This window comes from Oryctolagus cuniculus, chromosome 1 (genome assembly GCF_051225735.1).
Source record: "Oryctolagus cuniculus isolate XC-2025 breed Fujian yellow rabbit chromosome 1, ASM5122573v1, whole genome shotgun sequence".
Classification (NCBI taxonomy): Eukaryota; Metazoa; Chordata; class Mammalia; order Lagomorpha; family Leporidae; genus Oryctolagus; species Oryctolagus cuniculus.
Genome location: NC_142867.1, coordinates 165573965 through 165594642, shown reverse-complemented (window position 1 = coordinate 165594642; position 20678 = coordinate 165573965). Strand labels below are relative to the sequence as shown.

Below are 20678 nucleotides of genomic sequence, written 5' to 3'. Positions count from 1 at the left end.
CACTATGCCACTGTGCGGGCCCCTCCCTCTGACTTCTTACACTAAGGTATTCTTATTATTACATTTTATTAACTCTGTGGAAGAACCAACAACTTAGGAAAATAATATAAACTAAAAGCTATTAATTAACAAGTTTTTAAAATATAATTGTTTAATATATGTTTCATACTGAATGTTCTTTGTATATGGTATTCTACCATAAAAACCAGAAATGACATAAAAATAAATAGACTTGGCTGTGGGAGTTACTGTCTATCATTTTTCTTTGGGAGGGAACACGGTATGTTAAAATTTGAAAGCATCATAATTTCCATAGCTGAAGAAAAGTATACGAAAGTTAACTACATTTTAAAACACTACATATTTTTGTTATTAGTTACACTAAAATAGTTGGTGTGGTCAGATAGCTAAAAATTAATGAAATCATTTTTCTCATAAATTGCCTATGTTTTTTAAAAAGCCTTTAGTTAACATCATTAATATAACCCAATAACAGTACCTGTTTGTAATAGAATGTATTAATATAGCGAAAAGGTAGATATTTCTGAATATGCTTGTCAAGAGTGTATCCTATTTATCATTGTCACCTGCTACTCATTTAAGGTTTTATGATTGCTGACTGTTTGCTGAGATGACAGGTAGTAAAACTGTTTTTTGTAGTTGTCCCTTTTCTTTTTTGGCTCTGAATTATTTTCTCTTCTACATTCCATCTCTGCTGTCATTTCTAATAGCTCTGCCTACCACCACATCCTGAAATATAATGTAGGGGCCCTGGTTCCATTTTAATGTTTGTTTATACTAATGACCCTCTACTGCCAAATTTTAATGCAGGATTGAGAAAGGTGTATAAATTTAGTAGATTTTGAGCATTAATGGAAGAATCTTGTACATTTGCATTAAAATACTAATGCCTTTGAAACTCAGAATCTGCCAAAGGACTTTTCTTACATAACACACAAAAACAAACAGGAAATCCTCCTTAGGTGGGAGATTAGCAATAGACTGGGTACTGTCTCACATCCTAAACATTGAAAGTCAAGAATGTTTTTTCTTAACTAGAATAATCCACCAGGGGTTCCTGCTCCTCAGGTCTGCATTCCAATTAGAATTACAGACTATTCCAAAAGGTTTACTTTTGTTACTGGGCTTATGATTAAGTGTGCATTTTTTATTTTATTCTCTGGGGGTGGGGGGAAAAAGGGAAAAACACATCTAGTGATAGCTGTTCATTGGTCACCACTGAAAAGAAAATTGAACTTAAAGAATCTATCAGAAGTTCTCTGGTCAGCCTTTTGTTACTATCTTGTCTTGAGCCCTTTTTTTAATGACATCTATTATCAGATTGAAATGGCGATTGAGACGCTGCAAAAGTCTGACGGTCTGTCTACTCACAGAAGTTCTCTTCTCAACAGCCATGTAAGTTGCCTCTTCTTCATGTAAACTAATCTCTTGCTTGTTCTGCATGTCTTGCTTGCCTCTAAATGCTTGTTTTATTTATTTACTTACTTATTTGCTTATTTATTTATTTTATTTCTTAACCTTCTTTTCTCAGCCCCTTATGACCTCTTTCATTTAATGGCTATTTTCTACACGGAAAATCAAAAAAGTAGAGCCCCCAGTACACTGTCCTAGCTATTTGTACTGTTTCGGTACAGATATAACATTCTCAAGTTAATAACAAGTTGCTTTTATTTGTTCAAAGTAATTAATAATGATTTTTAAATACTTAAAGCTTTTTTAGTTTGGTATTTGTTGACTGTAGAGTGAAAACTTGTAACCTGTGTCTCTATGTCTGAGACCGAGAAACAGTCATGTCTGTTTCTGTGACCAGTAATATTCTTTAAGTGGGAAAAGATTACTGAAGCCAAATGCAGTGGTAAACTGAAAACGACTTCTTTACCAGTAAGTCTGGGGGGATAGCCAGGAAACAGCTGCATGGCTGAGCTCAGGTCCTTAACCCAGAGAAATGAAGGTGGGCCTAGAGAAAAAGTGAGGCTGTAGGTAACCCACGAATTGCTAATAATTGAGACAAAACAATTACCCTTACTATCTCCGGAAGCCTCTCACTGTTAATCAGATGCAGCATCACTATGACACTGGTAAGTAACTGTAAGAAGGGTGATGGCAGTTATGTGAAGTTAATAATATTGTGCACTGTTCAAATTTGAGGAGCCATTGAAAATGTTGATTAAAAATTACCTTGTTAAGATTGTTTGAATATGTGGGAACAGGTAAATAGACTTGTGACTTGAATTTAATTGATAGAGATGTTTTGTTAAAGTAATATTAGTGACATTAATAAGAAGAGTTTTTCCTCCAAAAGCCCAAAATCAGGATCTTTTTTATTTTTCAATAAATCTTTAGCTCATGGAACATGTTTTTGCTATGCTTTTTAAATATTTGAATTTTGAAGTATTTCAATCTTATGTTCCAAAATAACATTAAATATTTCCTTATGTTCTACATGTTTGCTTTTTGGTGGGGTATTTTGTTTTATTTCTTTTTCAAAGGACAGTTTCATGGTAAACAAATACAGGGTAGCCAACTTCAAGAATGCCTGTAATTTTGGTGAAAATTATAGATATAACTTAAAAATAATAGTATATATTTTGTACTGTCTCTTTGAAGCAGTTTAAGGTATAACCCTTTCTGAAAATTTGTATTCAGTATGTCTGTCTTTTGTATGTTTCCCAAGCATATCCCTGCTATGTAGGAATGAGTCTGTTGTGCTAAAGGCTGATTTATTATATACTTTTAAGTTGCATGAATGTGGAGTGGGGGTGAAAAATAATTGGTGTGTGTGTTTTGAAAGTATTCTTCACTTTTGGTCAGAAAAGTGCAGAGACTTAAGAAAAATATAGAACTTAAGTTTCCAGTTACCATTTTTCAGTTTTTAGACCTGAGTATTATTTTGATAGTCAATTCACATTTCATTCTTATTTGAAATCTGTAACTTAGCAAAGTATGTGATACATTTAATTGTAGTTTCAATTATTCTTCTAAAGAGTGTCTTCATGAACAATAATATAAATCAGAACATGGTTTTGTGTATTTTTTACTTGTTGATTTGTTTGCAGCTCCTCAAATATCTGTGTTTTCTAAAAATAATTACTTTCCTCTCATATAATTCATGAGGTAATATATAGTAAGTGTGTGGATTAGGCTGCATATACAATACGCAAATGTTTATTATGGCATGACTTCATGTTTTTTATTACCTAGTATGGCAAATCTTCCATACTATTAATTGCCAGAGGCATTGCAGTACATAGGGAAAGTGAGTGCAAATATTGCTAATGCAAGGATAATCTTTCTCTAGCTGTTTTGATTCGAGTTTATTACTCCTCTAGGATACAGCAAAGTTTATTCAAAAACACATTTATAGTCATGTCTTCAGGAATATGAATCATTTGCCATATGGTTTGTACGTAGAGCCAGGATCAGTGATCTGCTGACCTGTCCATGAGGTTAACTTCTCCCTGAACACAGAAAAAAAAAAAAAATGCCGCTCTCTGTTTTTGAGAAGTTAATTAAGCTCCAAATTTTTATTAGATACATCCAAAGAACTGTAATAAAATAATGCTTGTATCCTAGTTTATAACAACCTGCTAAAGGAATTTTAAATTCTGTGAACCTAATTGATTTTTCATTGTTTAGAAATTTTTCAACGCAGAGGTTTTACTTTTTTTTTAAAAAAAAAAAAGGTAATATTTTAAATAGCAGAAACTGTGCATTACCTTTATGTCTCCTTTATGTATTGCTTGAGGTTGAGGGATTTTTTGAGGTAGGCATGAATTCAAGTTTCTACAAAGGATCAATTTCATTAGGCAAAAAATTAGGAGAAAGTGTCAATCACCCATACCTCATGTTTACTAGTTTTTAAAGAGGGATGTTATTAATTTGGAGCAGAGAAGGCTGTTCTCCTTCTGTTTTGCGACATGACATAGAAAGGATTCTTATTTCCTTTTTATAAACTTGGTTATCCTCTGTAATCCAGAAAACTTTCACTGAGAGCAAATCAAATAAATAATCCCTTCACAGGAGAATCCAGCTGGATTGCTTTGCTTTTCATCTTTCCATGTAGTAGAAGATGAGGTGGCATGTTACGTTTTGTATCCCATTTTCAGCATGTTCTTAAGAGTTTTTGTTACTGCGGATCTATTTTTATCACTGTCATGCTATTAGAATTCAGATTAAAATACATTTATAACTTTTTTATTTCACACACTATATAGTGTCTCATCTATGACTAAATACAGTTGTACTGAAGGCAGGGCTTTATTCTGTTGACATTGTTAAGATGATGGCCATTCTTTCAGTGCTGGTGTTTCATAGACAGCCATCACATGTGTATTGTCCAGTGACATTTCCAATACAGTAAGGATTTTTTGTATGTTTTGCCTACCCATGCATCTCTAAGGACTTGCATAAACTGATACATGGTGGCTACTCACTAAATATTTACTAAATGAATGAACATAAGAAACAGTAGGCTGGAATAGCCTTTATCTTACTTTTAGTATTCTAGAATGCCTTTGCCAGTAGCTTGTATGTTTCTGTGTAGACTCATGCATGCATAGTGTTGTTGCCTTTGTTTTCTAGGGTGCTTCAGTAGATGTAGGTGTGAATATTATTGGTAGAGGAGGGTCTCCTTGTGGCATATCATTTGGGTGATAGCTGGTCACTCATATTTCCCCACATGAAGCCTTCTGTTTAAGAGTTGATAACTTTTCACCCTTCCAATCAAATCCTTTAAAAAGCTTTAGCCAAGAATGACATCACTCACCTTATATGAGCACTTCAAAAAGTTCATGGAAAATGGAATTGAAAGATAAGTATATTTTTGTTCAAAATATCTTGAAATCCATATTATTCCTTTTCCATTGACTTTTTAAGATACCCTTATGTTTTAGAATAGTGCTTTTGATACGACTTTACAGAATTCTTCGTAGAATTTAAATACTTTTTAATTTAGTATTTTTATTTCTGATTTTTTTTGCATGTAAAGGTGCTGGGTAAATGATGTATAGGACATTCAATTCTCACACCAGACTTGTTTATATTTTTTCTCACTTGTGATCAATATGAATCAACATTTCTGGTAATGTTGTATCCAATTTGGAATCCTTGATATTGTAAATCTGAATTCAAACTGTTAAATTAATTGTTTTCTACTTTCACATAATATTTGTAAGGTTTTCTACTTTAAAAAATTCAGTTTTAGTTATATAGAAAGACTTAGTGTTTATTTTATACATTTTTCCAAATCAGGTAAATACTTACTAAATTTTTTGTAGTTTTAGCTACTGAAATCTATTCAATTAAAAGCAAGACCTTGTTTTTGACTTGCTTTCCCTTGACTTTGTGGCATTGTAAGTGTTATAGAAGTAAGTCCTGTCAAAATGTGTATCATCAGTGAACTGAAGTTTTAAAATGAATCCTAATGGATAAGAATCCATCTGGGAAAAGATGTCAGATGTTACATTTAGATGTTAATTGGGCAATGTAATATTTATTGTTTTATTTGTCAATCAGTATATTCCTTTAGGAAAAATAAGAACTGTTCATTGTCAGTAATGGATCCTTATTAATATAGATTAAATGAAAAGTTTGAAAGATGCAATTATCTCAGTTTCTACCCTCAGATGAATTTATGCCGGTTCATTAGTAGAATACTCAGGTTTTAAACATAAAGGCTAAAAATTCCTGTGGTATTTTATGGGCTTTTAAAATCATAAATGTAAGCAAACAGTTTGTAAGACATTTTATAAAAGAGTAAAAGAAAGAATAATTGTTTAGTTCTAAATTACTGAAGTTTAAGAGTGTTGTTTTCTGATACCCAAATACATTTTATTGTAGACAAAGCTGATGGAAATGATAAACCTTAAAACAGGCATTGGCTTACCTTAGGCAGCACAAGGAACACTCACAAACTTCCTCATACATAGAGACTTAACTGTCACGTTTCTCTGTTGCCGTAAAAGAAATGCTTTTTGATCCATGGTTTAGGCTAAAATTTTATCACCATATCAAAACCCAAAGGTTAAATACTGGCATATGGAAAGCAAATTATAATACCCAGCTAAATTGCAAAGCCTTATCTCCTAGCTGTTAAAGCAGTGTCTGTTAATACAGTGAGGTTTTCGAAGATACAACCCGAGGTGGTGCAGTAGTTGGGAGGCTTCCTAGCTGGGACAAGTCTAGCTGCAATGAAACCACCTCCATTCCTCAGGGCTTTTTACCTCTACTTGGTCTCCCTGCTGCTCCTTCAAAATGCTTAGCAAGCTTCTGGCAAGGATGAACATTTCTCCTCCTGCAAATGTAGTCTTGCCACTATCAGAGTTACAGTTGCCAAACACCTATTCTTGTGGAAGTTTTTAAAACCAGCCCATGATTTTATATATGCATAATTAGTTTATGCACATACAAATAGATAAACAAATGCAGCTTTTAAAAAAACTTTTTAAAAGGAACATTTTTTAAGAATGTAAGCTATTTAAGAACAATGACCAGTTTATAAAACAGCTGAGATATTTTAACTTGCTCAGCCCTTTCTTAGTACTGCAGAGCCAAGCCACTAAAAGCTTCTGTTTCTCTGAAATACTCAGTTGAGGTATGAAGAATATGATTTAGGCTTCTAAGCAGTTTATGCCAAGTCTTGCTTTTATAAATTATCTTACTACTTATATGAAGAATTAACTTTGCTTAAGATTACTCTAATGGACTTTTACATATATAATACACATAACACATATCATTATATCATTGGACTGAAAATATTTTATGTTGAACTTTTAATATTTGTACCAGTTTTATAAAAAGAAGTTATGATAGTACTTCAAATTTTATTTTATTTTTCAAATTGTAAAATTTTAGGTACATGAAGATTTTGATAATTATGAGAAATGAATACTCAGTTTTAGGTATTTTTCTTTAATTTTAAGTAATGAAATGTTTCAAAAAGACTACTACACTATTAAGGCAGTTTAAAGAAGTTTTATTTGCATCTTATTAATTCAATGATTTTCATTTGCTTATATTATATTAGAATTTTTTAATTGGGTCTATTTTTGTAATACAGTACTTTTAGTTATAAAATTCATGTTACAAAATTGATTATGTTTATTTGTGAAAAAGACTTTTTTAAACTTAGATTTACTACATATAATTTGTTCATTTAGCAAAGGATATAGCACTCATTTTTTTCTCTTTGTTAAGAAAACATACCATTATGCCTTTTACAGTCTATATTATTCTATGAGAATACATGTATATATTTACAAACATGTTTGGCATTTTTAATTACATTTATTTTGTGTTCTGTGCTTATAGATATGGGAACTTCATTAGTTGGTTTTTAAAAATTACTGTTTTCTAAAAATATGTACATTTTATATGTATTTCCATTTTCAGGGATTTTATATTCTATTAAGGGCCTATGTTGTTTCTTCACTGTTTTGAGAATAGCAGTGGAATCCTTTGCTGTGTCTGGAGTGTGTATCACCTAAGGGCCAGCACTTTTGTGAACTGTGTTTCCCTGTGGCTGCTCAAGTGCTTCCAAATTTCACTCATCTTACTGACACATGTGGATGAAATACATGAGTCATATTGGTGTTGCCACATTTAAAATTCCATTTATGTGAGAGGCAGAGAGAGAGAGAGAGAGAGAGATACAGAAACATAAAGATCTTCCATTTTCACTCCTCAAATGCCCACAGCCTCTGAGGCTGAGCCAGGCCAAAGCTGGGAGCCAGAAACTGAATCCTGCTTTCTCACGTGGGTGGCAGAGATCAAATACTTGTACCATCACAGGCTGCCTTCCATGGTTTGAGAGAAGTGCTAGTTCTCAGTTATAGGCAGAATACTAATTTGAACCGCAGTCATTTAATTTGCCAATCATTTTACCTGCTCTCTTTTATATGACATGAGTATGTTCAGTGAACCTTTCCTATGTGTAATTTAGAACACTTAGAATTAAGTGCCTCTGGGAAACTCACTTACAGGTGATTCGTATTAAAAGAATTATTTTTTAACATGTAACATTGTTCTGCCACTATAAAAAGGAGAGCTTATTTTATATAAATTTTTAGAAGTATAATGGCAAGCTGCATATGTTTATTTTAAGATCTATTTATTTATTTGAAAAAGTTACACAGAGAAGGGGAGGGGGGCTTCCATCCGCTGGCTCACTCCAACTGGCTGCCACAGCTGTAGCTGTGCCATTCTGTAGCTTCCTCCTGGCCTCCCACAGGGGTGCAGGGGCCCAAGGACTTGGGTCATCCTGGGCTGCTTTCCCAGGCCATAGCAGAGAGCTGGATGGGAAGTGGAGCAGCTGGGAATTGAACTGGCGCCCATATGGGATGCTGGCACTGCAGGTGGCAGCCTTACCCGCTGCACCACAGTGCCAGCCCAGCAAGTTGTATATGTTACAGAAGTAATTCATATATTTAAATTTACATGTTCCCATGTTCTCTTGCATGTATGTTCCATAGAGGACTTGAGGTCTTTCTGAAAAAGCATGAATTTTTGAGAAACATAAAGTGCTCTGTTCTGCCTTTTAGGCTTAGTAGCTATGTTTAGTAAGCCAGCAATTGTAATGGATTTAATGAGAAGTTTAATTACATAAGCATTGTGTAAGAATATTTAAAATTAAAATGATTCTGGAAAATCAGTGTCATGGTTAAAGGCAATAATTCTGAAAATATTTTAGTTGAATTTTCTTCTTGAATGTTCAGATTCTAAGTTTGACCACAAATCTTAAAATATATAAACAAAATGGAGAAATGTTGTAATTTGTATGAATATAATCATTTTATCATTTGACTAAATTCTTAGAAATCATGAGTGAGCTCCTATTTATCGTCGCAATAGTAGGATCCTCAATCTTTGTTTGGCTCTTATTTGGTTGTCAGTAAATTAATTCCTTGGCTTGCATAATTTATACTTAATTTGAATTATGTATTAACTCCATTATACCTCATATATATATGTAACGAAAATTTTGTCGAGACAAGTAAAGTATTCATTGCTAGCTTGGAACTATTCGTCTAAAGAAATTGGAAAACATGAGTTGAAAATCTGACTCAGGAGTTGTGACAATATGTCACCTTAAGCAAATCATTTATTTCAGTTTTCCTTTGGTAAATAAATAAAGAAATAATTGGTGAATTTTACTAATGTTGAAATTCAGTAATCCATGCATGTGTTAGATTTTCTATAAATTCCTTACATGTTGTATTCTTTAAGGATTATTTTCTTAAAAAAATTATACAACACAAAACTTGAAAATGTGGACTATAGGCTGAGAAAACATTGCTTTACCCGCTACCATTACAGTTTGCCTTCCAGAATTGTGTGAAAAAAATATATAGCTTTGAGGTAGAAAATGTCAAATGATGTAATAAATGATTCCTTTTCATTACATATAAATTATTTGCCAATGTCTAGTGAATTTCTTTCCCACTGGAGAAGAAATAACTGAATTTTGTCCTTTCTGCTTGCAGAATTTCTCTCAGTAGATAATATTATTATGGTAAAATCTAATTGTTATTTGAGATAAGTAAATTAAACTGTAAAAATGAATAGAACTTTAATATAGATACTAATACATGGCAGCCTGCTGTTCACATATTGTTAACAAACCAACACTAAAGGCATGTGCTATGCTTGAGGCTTGGTAACTTGTTTTGTTATATTTATGACCAGTTAATGGGATTGTTTGAATTCCCTTAGGATGTGTTTGTCTTCAGAATTGCAATCAATACAGGGAGAATTAGTGTGTCTCCACATGTGCTTGAATATTTGAAGAAATGGATATTGTCTGAGGTCATAAGTGATGTTCATCTGTTGTCAGTGTTCCTTAGAATTTCAAAGCCTTATTACACTGGCCTCCTGATTCATCAATTCAAGCCATCATAAGAGTTGATGAACTTCTAAGTATTTCTGTGAATTGCAGTGGCTTAAATTTGGGCACATTAAATGATCTTTCTATATTTACTGTCTTATTCCTACTAGCTCCAGTGGCTGCTGGACAATTATGAGACAGCAGAAGGAGTAAGCCTTCCCAGAAGCACTCTGTACAACCACTACCTTCGACACTGTCAGGAACACAAACTGGACCCAGTCAATGCTGCCTCTTTTGGAAAACTTATAAGGTCAATTTTTATGGGGCTACGAACCAGAAGATTGGGCACTAGGTTGGTACTGAAAATAAACTATTCTCTCTTTTTCAAATTTTCAGCAACTCAATACATTGCATAAGCAAAAATACTTGATTACATATAATATAGAAGGGCAAAAGAGAGAATGAGCTAAATTTATAAAACCATCAGGAGAAGGAAAGTTCACTATTCGGTGCACACTACTGAGCAAGACAGACGTGTTGTCCTAAACATTAACTGAGCAAAACTTTGAGAAGAGCTCATTCTCACACTACCTAGAAATTAGGAGACCAACCTGTTAATGCAAATTTACATATGGTTCTTTAAAATTTAGATATCACCATATTTGCTGATTGAAAATAGCCATACTAAAGATGATGAGTAAAATGACATAGTAAAAGGAAATCTGTTTTCTCTTGACTCTTATGAAGTTGTATTTAATTGTCTTTATAAATAACAATCTTAATTTGAATAGAGTAAGAAATTAAAGCTGAGTTTCTCATTTCCTTCTGGAGACCAATTAAAAATCCTTTGGTAAACTTGCAAAATACAAGTACTAGAAGTTCTTTGTGATGACTTGGTCTCATTTTACTTCTCATTATCGTTTTACTTTTTTTATTCTTGATTATAAAACCATACATGTAAGAAGGTAAAAATATAGAGTTCCATTGCATAGAAATCAACAATATGCAGAAATAACTTTTAGTTTATTTGTTTTTCTTCCTTTGGAAATAAAGTAGTATTTTAATATTCAAAATATGATGAAAAGAAAATGAAGAATTATGAGGCTCCATTTTTGTCTTTTCATGATTTTTTTTAAAGATTATTTGATAGGTAGAGTTACAGACAGTGAGAGGGAGAGACAGAGGTCTTCCTTCTGTTGGTTCACTCCCCAAATGGCCGCAACGGCTGGAACTGCACCAATCAGAAGCCAGGAGCCAGGTGCCTCCTCCTGGTCTCCCATGTGGCTGCAGGGGCCCAGGGACTTGGGCCATCCTTTGCTGCTTTCCCAGGCCATAGCAGAGAGCTGGATTGGAAAAGGAGCCCATATGGGATGCTGGCGCTGCAGGCAATGGATTAACCTACTGCGCCATGGTGCCAGCCCATGTCTTTTCATGATTTTTGCAAATTGTCCTAACAAATATTTTAGATTGCTGGGCAGAAGGATATAAATACTTTTTGATATCCTAAATCTTACAGAAATCAAATAAAATATTAAAATAGAAATAGTATACTACGTGATCATTAGGTGATATACCTTTAATTAGTTATAAATCACATCTTTCAAGTATTTCAGTGAAGAGATTTCATTCCTCATATAGTAAACAGAGCCTTAGTAATTAATTCATTATATTTTTATGGTGAAAAGCAAAGTGAGTGTTGTAGGGGGGAAGAGACTGATCTTTTCCCCTCATTAAAAAAATAATTAGCAAGCAAAAAACATATAAATTTATTTAGTGGAAGCCTTCAGAAATAAAGACCCAAAGAAGCAGAGAAAACTGTATGTATGTTATGCTAATTCCCGTGAAGAAGAGTGTGCTCCGATGGCAGTCACCTGGGAGGAGCTGGCCAGGCCCTTAGGTTCCATTCCACTTCTCTGTGTCTCTGTGTCTGCAGAGGTAAGGACATTCCTTTCCTCCAGGTAAAGGGAGGCTGCCTTTAGAATGAGGATCCCAGACCTATTTTCAGAGTGAAATCAAGGTTTTATGGCCCTTTTCAAAAGGAGAGAAGAAGCATAGGAAATTTCTAGTTTTCACAGCCTGCTTCTGCTGTTAGTCAAATGCCAGAGTGCCATGTTTTGGTGTAGCATGTCCTGAACCCCATTACTGCATCTGATTTATGAGATTTGCAAGGTCTGTGTGAATTCAGAGTGTGAATTATTCCTTTCGGTTGCATTATAAGTGATTGTACAGCTTTCAGATTTGCTGGAGGTTTACTTCTCTCCTAAATATCTTTTCTCTGTATTTAAAAAGATAGTGTGTTTTAAATGGAAGAATATGATTGTCCATTGAGACTAAAGAAACTAGTTTTCATTCCCTCAAAAAATTCTTTATGTTTCTCTACTATTTTCCCCAAAAACCACAAAAAATTCATTATTTGGGGACCTAACCTACTATCTTCTTTGCTGATGGCTCATAGTCTGCTGGTGGAGCCAATATTTTGAAGTTCTGGGCTTTATTCAACATTCTGATAGCTGTATTGTCATGCTGCTTTTGTTACTGAAAGAGATTTCAGTGGGCTCTACTCAGAGGCTCCATTCAAACCTTGAAACATATAGTTAAAATAGAAAGGGACAAAATGGGGGTTGTTGAGTTTGTGAATGAGTAGAATGGCTACTCTCTTAAGTATATTTTGCAATATTACAGCTTTTACTTTCTGATCTCCCCACCCCTTCTCACTAGGTAACAATTATATCTCCTGTTCCTTTTAAAATTTTGGATAATACTTTAAGTTACAGTGGAAAAGCAAAGCCTAGAAGAAAAAGGAGAAAAGAAATGCTATGGGAGGGGTCAAGGGATAAACAAGTGAAATACTGTGAAAATAGAACTTTAGAGGAGAAATGTTGGCAGTGGCAAGATGAGTTCCCAGAGATTTCTACGATGAAAACAATTTAGGAATGACTTTCTAAACTTCAACTTTAGAACAGAAGCCAAATTGGTTATCAGTTATGATGTAAACTAAATCCTAATTTTTTTTTAAAGTTAATATCCATCAGTAAAATTATCTGGTGAAACCATTCAAACCAGAGCCAGAATGTTTGTAAAGTTTTGGACTAAAGTAAGCAAAAATTATATAAAATCACGTTTCTTAAAGGCAAATCCAAAGATACTTTTCTTAGATCCCATCTCCAAATTATTTGCTCGAAGACCACATCCTTCTCTCCCCACCATTACTGGTGGCATAAAAAGGATCACTCCCTTCTAACCCATCCAGAATGCTAGTTGGTGAGAAACTAGAAAGAAACTGATCTCTCCCTCTATTTAAGATCTCACCAGAGAGACATCATTTTACTTTGTACTCTTGTCCCGTGATAAATGCTGCCTACTTCCCACCCCCTCTCTTCCCTACTGTCCTCCAGTTTGTATGGGAAAGCAATATAAATACATTGGTTTTGGGTTTGGGCTGTATTTTGTAGTGGGTTTTGAATACAAAATGTAATTGTACCTGTGGAAGACCCTTCCTTATAGGCATTAACTTTTCACACCTGCTTTCTTTTGTTAAAAACGTGTAGATATTCAGATGCTCTCTATTTTTGAAAGCTAGTTATGTAATATATTTTAATGTCTTTTCAAATATATAAGCTAATATGTTTTTCAATCTAGAAAGTAAAATTCTCTATTTTTACAAAACAATTAAATTTATATTTCCCATGAATTTCTTTTTTTAAACTTTTTAAAAAGATTTATTTATTTATTTGAAAGTCAGAGTTACACAGAGAGAAGGAGAGGCAGAGAGAGAGAGAGAGAGAGAGAGAGGTGTCTTCCATCCACTGGTTCACTCCTCAAATGGCCACAACGACCGGAGCTGTGCCGATCCAAAGCCAGAAGCCAGGAGCTTCTTCTGGGTCTCCCACATGGGTGCCAGGGGCCCAAGGAGTTGGGTCATCTTTTACTGCTTTTCACAGGCCATAGCAGAGACTGGATGGGAAGTGGAGCAGCTGGGACTGGAACCGGCACCCATATGGGATGCCGGCACTGTAGGCAGAAGCTTTACCCGCTATGCCACAGTGCTGGTCCCTCCCATGCATTTCTTTTTGTAAATGAAAGGAAAAAAAGCATGGAAAATGCCTTCTTGAAAAAATCTATCTTTAATTTATTATTTTCCCAATAATTTGCAAATTGTATTGTGAATATACTTTTGTTATTTCTAAGAACAAATGTGACTTAATACCATTGGTTGAACTCTTTAACACACAATTATTCTTAGGTGTTTAAATTTAACTGAAAAGTGATCCCTGTTAAATATAAGAGTGGGAATAAGAGAGGGAGGAGATGTAAAGTTTGGCACATACTCACTCAGACTTACCCCTAATGGTAGAGCTAGAAACGTGCCAGGGGATTCCAAATCAATGCCATCAAGGTGGCATGTACTAATGCCATATTACTAATCAAACTGATCAGTTTCAGTTCATAATTGATCATAATGATAGGATTTAGTGTCTACGGGATCATATAAACAAGACTAGTATCTGCTAATACTAACTGATAAAATGAAAAAGGAGAGAATGATCCAACATGGGAAGCGGGATACACAGCAGACTCATAGAATGGCAGATGCCCTAAACAGCACTCTGGCCTCAGAATCAGCCCTTAAGGCATTTGGATCTGGCTAAAAAGCCCATGAGAGTGTCTCAGGCATGGAAAGCCAAGACACTGTGGCAAAAAATAACCTAATTGGGGCTGGCGCTGTGGCTCACTTGGTTAATCCTCCACCTGCGGTGCCAGCATCCCATATGGGCGCCGGGTTCTAGTCCTGATTGCTTCTCTTCCAGTCCAGCTCTCTGCTGTGGCCCAGGAAGGCAATGGAGGATGATCCAAGTCCTTGGGCCCCTACACCCTCATGGGAGACCAGGAGGAAGCACCTAGCTCCTGGCTTTGGATTGGCGCAGCGCCAGCCATTGCAACCATTTAGGGAGTGAACCAACAGAAGGAAGACCTTTCTCTCTGTCTCCCTCTCTCTCACTAACTCTATCTGTCAAAAAAAAAAAAAAAAAGATCTAAATGAAAGATCTCTGTGAGTGAGATGCCAGCAGAAAGAATGGGCCATCAAAGAAGGAGGTACCTTTCTCTGAAGGGAGGAGAGTAGTTCCACTTTGACTATGGCCTTGTGTAAATAAACTTGGAGTTTGGGAACTCAGGAGGCTTCCATAGCTTTGGCAGCTCGTGACAAGAGCCTCGGGTGATTATTGACGTCATAAATAAGAGTGTCAATTGTTAAATCAACAACGGGAGTCACTGTACACTTGCTCCCCATGTAGGATCTCTGTCCATAATGTGTTGTACTATGTGAATTAATGATAAACTACTACTCAAATAGTACTTTATACTTTGTGTATCTGTGTGGGTGCAAACTGTTGAAGTATTTACTTAGTATATACCAAGTTGATCTTCTATATATAAAGATAATTGAAAATGAAAATAAATAAATAAATAAATAAAAAAAGAAATTAGAGAAAAAAAGAACAAATGTGGCCTTTCTCATGGATAGGGAGGAATTGTGACAATTTTATTCCAGTTAGAAACTTGCCATTTTCAGAGTAATTTTTCCATATCTGTTTGATGTATTTTACTCAGCTTGCAAAGTGGATATAAATCATAAAAATAGAGTCTAATAAAATGTATTTCAAAGTCAATAAATACCTACTTTCTTTTGTGTTTTCAAAATATTAAATAATAAACTTCACACAGTAACTTATAATAAAGAAGTCATTTTATTTTGTCATCCCTAAAGAGAAAAATGTAGATCTGATCCCAGATATAAAATTAGTATTTTCCTTTTTCTCTATGTTGCTTTTTAATAAATTTATGTTAAATGTGCCACATTTTATCCTTGTATTGAATTTCTGTTGGCCTTAAACATTTTCCTACCATTATCCCTTCTAATTTAAATTTATAGTAAAGATTTGAGAATCAAATGTAACTCAAGTAGAATAAATAGACAATTTGCCTGATATTTAAGTATTTGTAAAAGTTTCTTAAATGGATTATATTTCACTTATTTGTTTCTCTTATTTGGAAGATAGAGAAACAGAGAGAAAGGGAGAAAGATGGATTGACAGAGATAGCCCATCTAGTGGTTTACTCCCCAAATGCCTAAAACAGCTAGCACTTGACCAGGCCAAGACTTGGAGTCAGAAATTCAGTGAATATCTCCCACCTGTGTCCCTGGGTGGCAGGCACCCATTTCTTGAGACTGCTGCTTCCCAAGCTGTGCATTAGCAGGAAGCTGGAATAGGGAGTAGAGCTGGGACTTGAGCCCATACTCTCCAAAAGGGATCTTAACTGTCGTACCAAATGCCTACCCATGTTTGGCCAATATTTAATGGAAAATTTATAGGGAAATGTTTTTCCTAGGTCCTTGAGCTGATTGATCCAGAATCTTATTTTGATTTTTCAAATGTTTTCACAATAAGTATATAGAAAAAGTAAATCATAAATATGTAACATTAATATGCTGCTATTACCTAATTTTTGGAAATGAGAAATTTAGTGAACATATTGTGTGATTAATGCTGGTTTTTTGTGTGTGTTTCCAATGTTTGTTGTTATTTTATGAAGAGGAAACTCCAAGTACCATTACTATGGGATTCGTGTCAAGCCAGATTCCCCTCTTAATCGTCTGCAAGAAGATATGCAGTATATGGCTATGAGACAACAACCCATGCAACAGAAACAAAGGTAGACTCTGGAATTATCACTGATATGTCAAACCTGTGTATTTCTTAGTTGTTCAGGGCTCCATTTTTCTGGGAAAAAAAAAAGTACCAGAATTCACAGTTGCGTTGCTGTCGTTGGCATGCTTCCACTATGGATCATTCTTAAATGTGATTTAGAATTTCAATGATCCTGTCTGTTTTCCAAATTTTAAAAAATTCTTCATCTCTCAGCCTGTTTGGCCCCTTTTAAGTTAAGTGTGACATCTCAGTCTGTTCAGACAGGAAAATAAAACATAGGGTGCATTCTCAAGCAAATACCAACTGGAGAAACTTGTTTCAGTATTCATGAGCTTCTGACTTGCTATTCTGTACATCTTTCAATTCATTCTTTCTGATACAATATGAATTCTTGCAGAATGTTTGGGACTTCTTAGATTTTCTTTGAATCCAGCTTTTATAGACATAGAATTGAGAAAATAGAGTGTAAGATATCTCACACATTCATGGATGGATGGATGGATGGATGGATGGAATTATAGTTCTTAGAAATAAAAAATACCCATGTCTAGTGTGGCTTCACAGCCAATGACAAAGTATTAATAGCCACCCTGTTTTCTATATAAGTCTTAGAGAGGTTAAATGATTTGGGCCTTCTGATGCCATGTAACTTATGTTACAATTTTAGAATAAAGAAAATGAAAAATCCCTCCTTCTTTACCAGCACAGCTCAGCCATGGCAGCAGTTATGATTTTCTCTTTCCACTGAACATACAGAGCTGGGAGAAAGAAGGTTCTAGCCATTGATCTGGAATGGTAGTTGACCTGACCAGATTGCACATCCATACCACTTTAGTCAGAGGCATTAGTTCTGATTCACCACGGGGCAAAGAACAAATCACACATAGTCCTTCATCTGTCATGGGCAGGGAAATACCTGGTTTGTGGGCCATATAAGGCCCACAAAATTATTTAGTCTGGTCTTGTAAAGGCAACCACAGGTTGGACTCAAAATTCAGTAAATTTATAGCAGGCTAATTTTTAAGTTGAAAATTTTGTATAGCCTACAGATGATGTTATAAATATCCATATGCCCCTTGAACGAAAAAAGGTTACCTATTCCTGATTTAGTCGGCAAACACTGTTAGAAGGTGGGGGGGAACACGTGAGGAATTGCAACAATAACAACAACAACTAGGAATGCAATTGGGTAAGTGCTAAAATAAAGTTTTGATCAAGGAACTGTCCAAATACTGAGGAATTTTCAGCAAGCTTTGGGAGAGAGAGGATTGTGAATCTACACGGGGAAAGTGCTATTTGTGTTGGGATTTGGAGGAGTTAGAAAAATATTCAGGTAGAGGGAAAGCGTCCCCCAACCCCCGCACGGAGGTGAAGTCAGTCCATGATGGCTTTGATAAATAGTCCATGATTTGGTGAGGTAGGTGTTGCAGAAGAATTGAGGAGATGATCAAGTAGTTTAGTGACAGATGAGTTTTAAAAAGTAGTTTGGATTGTATATTAAAGGATTTGGTTGTATGTGAAGTTTGTAAATTTGTTCTTTGTGCAGAACATAGCTTTGAAGCTATGTAAGGCTATGAAGCAAAACAAAAAAACTTTGATTTTTTTCTAGAGAGATGACTTTTTGATTTTGGGCAAGACATATTTAATGGGAAGAGACTGGAGGTAAGGAAACTTGCTAAGTGGTTTTAATGCAGTCATAATTTCCAGTGTATGTGTTCCAGACTGAAGACTCACTTCAAGACTGGCTATTTTATAAAGGTATCTCTAGGGTTTTAGGTTTTTTTAATTTAAAGATACTCAGTTTTTTCTTTATAATTGCTGATCCTTATTTTTTGATGTATAGCCAGTGAAACATATTAAGAGTAGGACCTTGTATGGTAGGAGACAAAGTTTGTATGAGTGGTAATAAACTGCTAGTATCTTGGGTTATGATTATTTTTCTGTTTGTTGTAGCAACAGTAAAATAGCTATTACTTTCTGGTGTGAACTGTGCACTCATTTGTAGCAGTACCACACAAGGGAGATGATGCTGATATCAGGAAAAAGAAAACATTTTTATTAGGAATAGCTATATAGTCAGGCTTAATTATGAAGGGAAATTTGAGAAATTGGACCTACCACAGCTGAGGCCTACTTCTTCCTGTGATTTAACCCCTAAGGAACTCCAGCAAGTTTTCATTGAAATGTCAGCTTTCAGGGGACTATACTTTATTTAAAAAAAAAAAAAAAAAAAAAAACTGAGTTAGGTAAATACACCCTTTTGCTTTCTGTGATCTCCTATGAGATTCTGGAGCTATAAAGGTTGATGATTCATGAAAACTTCTGCAGTCTCTATATAGCAGTGGTAATTGCTTTAGAAACAGGTACAGGCGGGGCCGGCACTGTGGCGTAGCGGGTAAAGTCACTGCATGCAGTGCCGCCATCCCATATGGGTGCCAGTTCGAGATCCAGAGGCCACTTCGGCCATCTGGAGAGTGAACCAATGGATGGAAGACCTCTCTTTCTCTCTGCCTCTCCTTCTCTCTGTGTGTAACTGTGACTTTTAAGTAATAAATAAATAAATCTTAAAAAAAAAAAAAACAGATACAAGGGCCCAGTGCTGCAGCGTAGTAGGCTAACTCTCCGCCTGTGGTGCCAGCATCCCAGATGGGCGCCAGTTTGTGTCCTGGCTGCTCCTCTTCTGATCCACCTCTATTAATGGCCTGGGAAAGCAGTGGAAGATGGCCTGAGTGCTTCGACCCCTGCATCCATGTGGGAGACCTGGAAGAAGCTCCTGCCTCCTGGTTTCATGTCGGCCCAGCTGCAGCTGTTGCAGCCATTTGGGAAATGAACCAGTGGATGGAAGACTCTCTCACTCTCTGTCTCTAACTCCCTCTGTCTTTAACTCTACCTCTCAAATAAGTAAATACATTTTTTAAAAAAACAGAAACATATAATATGGGTACATTTTAGAAATGACAAACTTCTTTGCAATATTAATAAAGTCTCCTGGCCGGCGCCGCGGCTCACTAGGCTAATCCTCCGCCTAGCGGCGCCGGCACACCGGGTTCTAGTCCCGGTCGGGGCGCCGGATTCTGTCCCGGTTGCCCCTCTTCCAGGCCAGCCCTCTGCTGTGGCCAGGGAGTGCAGTGGAGGATGGCCCAGGTGCTTGGGCCCTGCACCCCATGGGAGACCAGGATAAGCACCTGGCTCCTGGCTCCTGCCATCGGATCAGCGCGGTGCGCCGGCCGCAGCGCGCCGGCCGCGGCGGCCATTGGAGGGTGAACCAACGGCAAAGGAAGACCTTTCTCTCTGTCTCTCTCTCTCACTGTCCACTCTGCCTGTCAAAAAAAAAAAAAAAAAAAAAAAAAAAAGTCTCCTTACATTATTTTCTTGGAGCGTTTACTTTCATTTTTAATTTTTTTTGAATTTATTTATTTAAAAGGCAGAGAGGTACAGAAATCTTCCATCCACTGGTTCACTCCCCAGATGCCTGCAACAGCTGGGGTTGGGCCAGGCTGAAACCAGGAGCCTAGAACTAAATCCAGGTGTCCTACGTGGGTGGCAGAAACCCAACTAACTGCTTGGGCCATCATTTGCTGCCTACCAGCGTGTTCATTAGTAGGAATCTGCATTGGAGTGTGGGTGTTCGAAGTATTGTCTTAACTACTGCACCAGATACCTGCCACAAGTTTGCAAATTTGCTTTATTATGAAATAGGAATCACAGAGAAAGAGAGACAGACAGAGAAATATATCTTCCACCTGCTGGTTCATTACCCAAATGGCTGCAGCATCTGAGGCTATGCAAAGCTGAAACTAGGAGCCTGGAACTCCATCTGGGTCCCCCACATGGGTGGCAGGGACCCAAGTACTTGCGCCTTCTTCCCCTGCTTCCCAAGCCCATTAGCAGGGGCCTGGATTGGAAGTAGAGCAGCTGGGACTCAAACTGCCACTCACATAGGATGGTATCACAGGTGTCAGTTTAACTTACTGTGCCACAAAGCCAGCACCAATTTGTTGATTTTTAAATAGTGATACAACTTTTTGCTTATGGATGGTGCTCTTGATGTGGTGCATTGTTAAGTGGTTAGGATCTTCCTTAGTATTAGTCAAGCAGCAAGAGGGTTGTGTTTCTTTGGGGCA

General features: G+C 36.0%; 1 protein-coding gene across 7 annotated transcripts in view; it reads left to right on the top strand.

The window, feature by feature from the left end:
• The window catches only part of RFX3 (regulatory factor X3), a 337813-nt gene that overhangs the window by 249277 nt on the left and 67858 nt on the right, over window positions 1–20678 (top strand). For 5 of the 7 annotated variants that reach the window (XM_051846155.3, XM_051846162.3, XM_051846182.3 and 2 more), the window contains 3 exons: window positions 1342–1416; window positions 10015–10196; window positions 16439–16558. In XM_051846155.3, the coding sequence (XP_051702115.1) occupies window positions 1342–1416; window positions 10015–10196; window positions 16439–16558 (377 nt within the window). The remainder of the gene's footprint in view (window positions 1–1341; window positions 1417–10014; window positions 10197–16438; window positions 16559–20678) is intronic. The other 2 variants (XM_070051492.2, XM_051846185.3) reach the window with 1 other exon arrangement.